The following is a 9,354-nucleotide window of genomic DNA, read 5'->3' as shown; positions in this document are numbered from 1 at the left end:
TTACTTCGAAGCAAGCCAATAAGAAGAAAAGAGTATCGTGGGCCTGCAACCATCTGGTTTAGCATCAACTGAGTCTCAACTAAAAGCAGTTTATTGAAACAGTTTTTCCCTTCCAAACAGTTTTGAGTTAATTGAAAATTATTTTCAACTTGCTGTTATAGCTTATTGTTAACCTACTTTGTGTTTTAATCATTATCTTTGGTTGACACCGCTTTATCTTAAGATATCCTTGTTCCTTATTTCCTAATTAAAATGCGCAAACTGAAATCTACTGTTGATCTTCATTTGCAATAATATTGCCACAGAGAAAACATGTTTCGACGTCGACACAACTCGAACTAGTCTCCCTCGCAGCCGTTTTTTTTTGGATGTCACGCAACGCTCCCCCAAAAGAACGGCCGCTGACAACTGAACTACATTCCTTTTTCCGAATTGGCCAATCACAGCTCGGGTTCCATTTTCAGGAACCTTTTCGCGCCAGACTCACCTTTTGACACTCGTCCAATCAGATATCGTTTTCTATCGCGATCCTCATGTGGAAAACACAAGACAAATGGCGGTGCTTGAAGGAGCTTTTCGCAAAGCGTCGTCAAAGTTCAAAATTTTCGAGCTTAAAGCTCACAAGAAGCTTGCAATTAAAAAAGTTTTAGTCGAGGAAGAAGATGTTTTTGTTAAGTTGCCTACAGGATCCGGGAAATCGTTAATAGGGAGTTTAAGCAAATCAAGCACTCCCGCTCGTGTTTGACCATGTTACCGATGAAAGTGGTCATATTATTGTTATTGTTGTTGCGTTGTACCAACGTGCGGAAACACTCGATAATTCGGGCCGATTTCCTGTACCGGTGATAAGAAGCCACGAACATAACTAATCGGGTTCGCTCCAGCTAGCAGCGGACTGGCAAATGAAGAAGTACAAGTAGTGTAGGAGACGTTGGCCGACCTAAATTGCAGTGTTCTCGAAGCTTCGCCCGGTTTGCTGACGGCAAGCACGCGCTTTTTTCCTCCTGATCTCCATCTGCAGGTCGAAGCAAGCGTTTAGCCCTTGCCCTAGATTGAAAGGCGTCTTGTATTTCCTTTTGATTATTGATGTAATTTACTGTTTCTTATATATTCTGACTTTTATAATCTGTAGTAACCTCTTAAAATAGTGCGAATAAAGAGTTTCAGTTCAGTTTTTAGCTTCTACTTTCTCAGTTGCTCGCTGAAACTTTAACAACCGCTCAAACAATCTAGCGTTTGTGTCGTTGGCGTAGCAGTTGACGTCTATGTTAAGCGTAGATTCTATAATTTAAACGAAATTGTGAGAAGTTTTCCCAAAAATATATACTCTATCTTTACCAGGGCACAACGATGAACATGTGAAACATTTCGAGCTCTCATCGACAAATTTCTCGGTGTTTCTCCCAATATCCACATTTTCGCGTGAAACCTTACGACATTCAGATTTTCTGGTATGTGATTGGTCTGTTCAATAGACCGCGACCAAACCGCAAGGACAATGAGAAAGGAATGTAGTTCGGTTGCCAGTAGCCGTTCTTTTGGGGGAGCGTTGCGTGACATAAAAAAAACGGCTGCGAGGGAGACTAATGAAGAGGCTAAAAGTCGGACTACGAAGAGGAAAGCACTCGAGGAGGCAGGCCTTCGAAGAGGGGCCGTAAGGGGGGGTCACGCGCACAGTTCACGGCAATTAAAAAACGCAAATCACGAAACACGATAATTAATTTTCGAGTTTCACGGTTCACGGAAAATACTTACACATGAGAAAGACTTGTCGCCTTACCCTATATATATAATATTGTTGACAGTCGTTTTAATGTATTTCAGAAAGAGCTCAACTCGTGATTGTGTCGTGATTGGTAATGTCAGATTCGGTTTCACAGTTTGCTCTGCAGCAGACAGGCAGTCGCTTAAGATTTCAGTCTCTCGTTGAATTCTTCTGAAATCTCTCTGTCACTGTCACACTGTGCCACGTCTCCAAACTCGTTTGCAGACGCCGCTGCCTCAGGGCAATTGTCTTGAAATCTGTAATTGCAAGGTAGTATAAAAAATACACGATCCACTTGACTACTGAAGTCTTAAAAGTTTTAATAACTGATATTATCATTCAATCTTGAAAGTTATCAATTAGAACTGATATTATAAATGTGGATTCATCTTGCCTTGTGACTATCGGTGTAACAACAGCTAAATACGCCGTTTTGCAAAAGACCTTAAGGTACATCGAGAAGTAAATAGATCAGAGGATCTTTAACAAAAAAAAAAGTATAAGAAACGTTTTACTTAGGCTGATGGTGACAGATTGGTTAGTATAATATCACAATCTTACAAATAATGTGAAAGACTCTTACATATTGTCTAACTCTAAATCACGATCACTGTCGTTTCCCGCTGATATTTCTTTAGGTGAACCGACGTTTCACATTACACTTCCATTACTTTGACTTTCTTGATCTCCTCCGCGGCTTCCACTCTTCTTCAGGAAGGCTTCCATATTTCTTTTCATTCCAGCTATTGTTGCATTGTGTCTCTTGGCATTATCTTCCTCGTTTCGACGGTTTTGACAAGCAGTATTAAAGTGTTCTGTAAGGCAGCAACAAAAATATGACCTCCAGTGATCTTTACTTTTTTTAAGAAAACAATGAATTTTAAACACCTGCTTTATTCTTTGACAATACAGAAGTTCTCTGGATGGTCTTCTCCAGTGGTTTTCTTTTTAAGTCAGTAAAATTGATGATGATACTTCAAAGTGAAACTTCCGAAGCTTTAAGTAGAAATGTTTCTGCAGACAAGCTTGAAGGATAATGCTCAACATTTTACGTACTTTTTTTAAAGTATCGAGCTTTAGTCTACGGAGTCCTTTCCGTTGGTACAATCTTTAACTTCTGGCAACGACCACACCTTATAGTAAATTCATTGACCGCTGTGCTATTGAACATACTTGCCAGAGCTACAAACACATTGAAAGGCTAATTCACTAAATACATTAAAGACGTTTTAAATAATCATCGTTATCATCATCGTCTCCATCATAGTAATAAAATGGTAAAATTTTAGGAAAAATCATGGCTGTTAATAATAACAAAAATTCTTAACGATTTCTTTTAGTCGCACATAGCCAAATTTAGATCATCCAACAGCTTGGTCTGTCGTTCATTTCGCTCAACACTTTCGCCCTGTTTTAGGTGCTTTACAAGGTGGTCATCCTCTACCTTTGAAGCTGACCTTTTCCTTCCACCTCTTGGCTTTCGTTTGCTGACTTTGCTCTTTTGCTGTTCTTCGCCACCAGCAACTGTGATATTTATCACCAGGGAATCTTTCGAAAAGACGATTCCCTTTTTAAGAACATTGACTGAAAGAAAATAATGACAATAAAATTAATTAATCAAATAATAATCTTTTGACTACGTCCTTCTTATCTTTTGTCTATCTACTTTGACATTTATATTGGTGTCATTTTTTCTTGGCAGTTTCAAACCCCACTCCAGTCTCTTTCGTAGTCCATAAAAATTAAATTTAAGTTGCGTTTAATCGAGAAAAAAATCTGTCCGAATATTCTCTTCTTAGTCTTCCTAGGTTGTTCCTATTCTCAGGTCTTCTCATTATTGTCAACGCGCCCTTTTTGCAAAGCGAGCGATCGAGGATCATCAAGAAATATCTCAGGAGGTGTGTTGAATATCGCCTCTAACGACCCTAACCGAAATCACGGCCCTCATCAATGACTCACTTTCTGTATAATTTCTGAGAAAATTGTCGATTCTTAAGCAAACTTCAAATAAAATATGTAGGGGGGACTGAATAAAACTTTTCTAGGCTTCTAGTATTGTAAGGGCCTGTTTAAATGGAGATAGGATTACCCTTCTAGAAGGGGCACCCTTTTAGAAGGGTAACCCTTGCATATTGTATTTTCCGGCTTGGTTTACATGAGAGGTAGGGTCACCCTATCTGCTTGGTGGGATAACTCTCCTGCGAGGGCCAACTTTTTGCCATGTAAACACTTGAGGTAGGGTCACCCTCCTAGAAGGCCACTAGGGTCAACTTTTGTGGGTTCAGTTTACTCTCAGATTGCCGCGAAACTCTGTAAAGGCTTCGCGCGCGTATAAGCCCGAGGAATATTTTCGCCGTTCTGTGGTGGCCAAATTGTTTGAACAGAGTTCGAAACAGTCGGAGGACAACAGTGTCGACATTTCGAAAAAAGACATAGATGATCATGAATTAGTGGTCGACGAGAGTACCATAGAAAGCCGCTCGACTCGGAAAGATATGGAAGAAGGCTTGCCACGTGAAAAATCAAAGAATTCACAGGGAAAACGAAAAGCGTCCTTCGCCACTGCTCTGTGCGACCAGGATTCCGCCAAATTCTCCCTCGGCGACAAAATGGCTCTCCTACATGCCTCATTCGTCGCATTGCAACGTTGTACTGGGCGGCTACCTGTAGCGCCATTCGCTCTTGTCGGCGTTTTTCTATTAGGGGATACGACAGCAAGAACCCACAGCACTGAAAAACCGCAGCCAAAGAGGCAAGCGCAAGGAAAATTGAATTTACCGCCAAAATACTTCGTTTGTCCGCCATTTTGGGTGTTTTGTACTTAGCGACCGCGCAGTTATCTCCCTCGGTGCCAAATTCAATAATCGCGATAGCCCTGGGGACAAGACTTTGCATGTAAAGGGGCTATCTTTTGTTCCTTCTAGAAGGGTGACCCTCCTAAGGGGGTCACCCTATCTCCATGTAAACAGGCCCTAAGAGATGTAAGAAATTTAACGCGAATTAAAACAATTAACACGAAAGTATGGATATCAGATACCTTTCACACGTGACTTTCAAGTAACACGTGTCATAAATTATGATCTCTTATCAAATTTTCATGATGAAAACACTAACCTTGTAAAACTGCAGAATCGACAAAAAGCAGCCTTTTCATGTTCCACTGCGCTTGTGTATTGATTGAGAAAGCTTTACTGCCTTCTGCGCCTTTGGCTAGTCTGCACAGCGTAAGATCAATAGATGACCCTATTCCCCGCTTCTCAGCTTCGGCCTTGAGGCCCGCGTGTTCAACAATATGCCTTTTCAGGGCATCAAGGGAATTATGTTCTCTTTTCAGGGGAATTCTGATCCTTTCCTTTCCCCCAAGAAACTGAAAGATCCAGGAGATTTGGGATCAACGAAGTAGACAACCCCTTCTAAAACACGAAATGGCTCTTCGCTGACTTCGCTCTTCGACATTGTGGGTCGTGAGAAATGAAGACAAGACGTCAGACACTGAATGATCTGAAGACCTGATCGTTGGTGTCAAAGGTCGCATCAGCTTTATTTTTGGATCAACGGGTCGTGCGAAACTTGGTCACGCAAGCTGAAGAAAACAGACACGGCGATCACCTGGAGAGTTCCTTTGTGGGATCTTCGTAGCCGTTCACGGAAAAAGGGTCGTTTTCGTGTTTGTTATCACGGGTATCGGAAAATTATTTCTTTGTTTCACGTATCACGACAATCATATCATTCACGGTTCACGAATTTTAAAACTTTTAGATTACGGCTCACAGAAAATAAATTAGTCCGATCACGTTTCACGTGAAACCCCCTTACGGCCCCTCTTCGAAAGGTAAAGCGTCACTCTCCAGATCCCAGTTCCCTTGACTTTGACAAAGATGGTCTCCTACAGGAAGTAAATGCAATGAAAGAGGGTGATAAGGTGAGAATAAACTAAATAAAGATACTTAAAACAGTTGGAATAAGAAAATTTTGTTTAAATCATGATAGCAAATAACTTCACTGCATACATGTCTGCATGCTATCAATAAACTAACTCTCCCCTCTCTGGCCAAATGACCAGAATTACTTCCATTCCCCATCACTTTACTTTTCAAATGAAAAGATAAATAATCAAATTATAATGAAAACAAAAGGTTTCATATTTGCATCTTCAATATTTAGTTCACAAACATTTGTTTGTTTTAATTCTGTTTTTAAGTAGTGATTGAAATATTACTTCCCCTTATTTACAGATCAATTTCTCTGCACTGGCTAAGAAATATGGAGTATCCAAGAAGACAACAGTAGGAAACATGGTGGTGAAAGAATTTCTTAGCAAAAATGGCAAGAATTTGGAAATCTTCAAGCCCTTCAGAAAAAATAACCCACTTCTAAGAAGGCAGCTCAACAAAGCCTTTGGAGGGGAGATCACAACACCAGTGCCTCGCACAGGTGCAGCCATAAGAGAAACTCTAAGAAAAGAAATTGCAAATGGGGAATACCGCTTGGGTGAGATTATAGCTCCAAAAACCTACCAAAAGCTAACATTGGATTCCAATGGTACTCTCAAGAAAGAATGTTTCACAGTTAGTGGCAGAAAAATACCTCTACTAGAAATCAGGAAAAATCTTTTAGCAGAACATGAGGAAATGGGTTTGGTGAGAGACCACTCAGAGGCTCATTATGAGGCTATGACGTACGAAGAGCTGGAAACTCGCTTGCAGGAAATTGGAGAGTTAAAAGAGAAGCCTGGTGGTGAGACAACAAGGGAGGAACTGGTTAACTCGCTAAAACACTGGGAGCGAACTCGACACCTGATGATCTGGTCAGACCACTCAAGTGTTATGAATCATGGCCATATCCTCTTGACGGTAAATGCAATTTATGATCCAGCATTTTATTACACATCTCAAGAGCTTGAGGGAAAGGATGTCCAAGAAATGGTGGAAAAGCCACAAATTTACCTTATGGCAAGGTGTAGGGACACCATTGAAGATCAGCTATTATACAGTGACACCCGCCTGGAGGACATCCAACAGCTCACTACAAAGATCACCACTTCCCACAATGTATTCATCAATGAAATCTGTCGCATGTTCCATGGTGACCATCCATCACAAGAAGTTGAGAGTGGGGAGCAGTTGGGTGGAAAATTTGGCTGCTCTGGTTGCACTATGTCATCAACACAGTACTCTGACCACATAGCATAACTAAGAGCCCCACAAATCACCTTAGAAGAGCCAAGGAAGAAAGTCATTGCAGGTCCAGCAGGCAAAGAAAGGAGGAATGGAGGCGTGCAACCTTTCCAACAAATGAGTAAGGATGACATGATCAGAGAGTGCAAAGGCCGAAACCTCCCAACAGATGGTTTGCCAAAACCAGCCTTGCAGAGCCAGTTGAGGGAGGAGCTTAAGGGCATTCAGCGAGTCCCTGCACTGTGTTTTCCTGATCAAAGTGCTTCAATGAAAGACCTTAACTTAACCCAATATGAAGTTGTGCCAGTAGAACCCCTCCATGATCTCAAGGAGCACATAAATAACATCTTGAAGGAACTTCCCAAAACACATGTCTAAAACATTGTGCCCTTATCAAAAACAATATGCACTAAAAACATTTACCAGATGAGGGTAATTTTTACCCGAATTGACCAATCAGAGTGCTTGGTTTGTTTCAGTTTCCCGCCGGATAAAGTTTACCCTAGTGGGGTAAACTTCCCATTAGCAATTCGCTCGTTTGAGCCCTTCTATGGGCTGTATCGACGCAAAATAATTACATTCTTTCGATTGTGCCTTCTTAGAATCGAATTTCGCGATTTGGAGTTGAAAAAGGTGCAAAACCGATCAGCTTATATCTAGGATGGCGCGCTTTTGGATTTGTCGGGATTCGAAAATTGACACTCCTTTGTTTGCAAAGTCATGTTTGTTTTACCTTTATGATAAAATATTGTTGACATGAAGGTGTTTTATTGACAGGTTTTAGGTGACAAGGGTCGCTTTCCATTCAACAAAAATCACGGGTTCAAAATGTCGGTATTTTCGCTGGCCGAATGGAACGCGTCCGACCGTATCTAAGAGGGTACACTAAAAACGTATTCCTAAATTTTCGAAAACTTATCGCGGAACTTTTCCCGTTCCATTCGATTTCTGACCGGAAATTTCGAAAATTTGGTCAAATGGAAAGCGCCCACCGTGACACATGTAATCTTTATAACCATCTTGGTGACACATGTAATCTTTAACCATCTTGGTGCCACGTCACGCTCTGAAACCTGCTGAGATGTTTGTTGATTCCACTAAAGAGGAATCAACAAACATCTCAAGATTGTCACTGTAGCCTAAACCATTTTTAAGTTCTGGAATTATTCTAGTTCTAAAATGTCATATTGGAGAACGAGGTGACGAGCGTGTACGACACTTTCTAATTGACATTGTTTTTTACTTCCTTTTGTTGACTGCTCGGACAATAGTCGAAATAATAGAATAACTGGTAGTTTCAATGTCAAAGTGGGTGCCGGCGTCAGAGCTTGAAGGAAATACTGATAAAACGACTTGAAATTAACGGTATAATACGGGTTGGTGTGGCTTTTTAAAAGAGAATTACGATTTTTCCAACTTGTTCAGTTTTAAAGGGCTTTTGTGAAACAACAACAGAGCTCCCCCAAATTTTTTTCTTGAGTTAAGAAAAGAACGTTTACTCCGAATGGCACCATTTTTGACTAACACTTCACTGCTGCTGAATGCACTGAGAAAAAAATATTTCCATGACGATATCTTGGCAACTCCACTCGCGAATCGGCAAAAATTGTTCGCATAATAGTGCACCCAAACACATAAAAATCTCTTGTCCTCTAGGAGTCATAACTTTAACGCGGATGTTTTCTTTGCTGCGTGACGAGACAGCAAGATGTTTACAGATTACATGTGTCACGTTTTCTGCGAGCGAAACGCTGCGCACCTTACATTACAGTTCAACTTGTTGATTATTCTATCGATTTCGTAAAGAAAAGGAATTTTGGAAAGGAAATTTTTGTGGAGGCTCGAGGATCCATCGTGATCTTCCAAGTTACGCTGCTAAAGTCGCGGGATAGAACGCTTTAATTAGATTACACGCCTGATACTTTGATACGTGAGCGTAGATTACTTAGTTCGATAAGTACGCTCTCGAATTCGCAAGAAACACTCTTCGGAAAATCTGGAAATAAAGATTTTAAAAAAGTAGTTTCCATCACGCATAAATCGACGGGTTTTGCGACTACATCAGAAGTAAAATGTGACACCACTCTCCGCAATATTCGAGTAGTTTCTCAGGAAGGAAGAAATGGCTAAACACACATGGTTTCTTTGGTGCGTGACGTGGCACCAAGATGTTCACAGATTACAAAAGTCATGTGTCCATAGTTAGTATGTGTCACGTTTTCTGCGAGTGAAACGCTGTGCATCGTACATTACAATTCAAAATGTTGACTGTTTTATCGATTTTATTTAAGAACGGAAAGAAAAGGAGGACATTGTCGCGGCGTCCCGATGATCGATCGCGAGGGTGTAAGTTCGATGCTAACTAGGTCGCTGACGTCAAGAAGACGCGCGCTAGGATTGCTGAAGGATTAT

General features: G+C 40.9%; 1 protein-coding gene and 1 long non-coding RNA gene across 2 annotated transcripts in view; one reads left to right on the top strand and one right to left on the bottom strand.

The window, feature by feature from the left end:
• Nucleotides 1-73: 73 nt before the first annotated feature.
• LOC148725028 (uncharacterized) overlaps nucleotides 74-9,354 on the bottom strand; it is a 12,292-nt gene continuing 3,011 nt past the window's right edge. Inside the window, exons 3-6 of the long non-coding RNA XR_015990413.1 lie at nucleotides 4,880-5,651; nucleotides 3,210-3,349; nucleotides 2,349-2,580; nucleotides 74-2,022 (exon numbers count right to left, since the gene is read on the bottom strand). This is a non-coding gene — a long non-coding RNA (uncharacterized LOC148725028). The remainder of the gene's footprint in view (nucleotides 2,023-2,348; nucleotides 2,581-3,209; nucleotides 3,350-4,879; nucleotides 5,652-9,354) is intronic.
• On the top strand, nucleotides 5,595-7,421 carry LOC148725029 (uncharacterized). Its single transcript, XM_088729687.1, has 2 exons — nucleotides 5,595-5,687; nucleotides 6,001-7,421. Exons 1-2 carry the CDS (start codon nucleotides 5,670-5,672, stop codon nucleotides 6,955-6,957), a joined length of 975 nt encoding a protein of 324 aa, XP_088585813.1. The 5' UTR covers nucleotides 5,595-5,669; the 3' UTR covers nucleotides 6,958-7,421.

Source organism: Stylophora pistillata, chromosome 8, assembly GCF_964205215.1.
Source record: "Stylophora pistillata chromosome 8, jaStyPist1.2, whole genome shotgun sequence".
Classification (NCBI taxonomy): domain Eukaryota; kingdom Metazoa; phylum Cnidaria; class Anthozoa; order Scleractinia; family Pocilloporidae; genus Stylophora; species Stylophora pistillata.
Note: the sequence above shows the minus strand (reverse complement) of the source record. Positions and strands in the feature narration are given on the sequence as shown.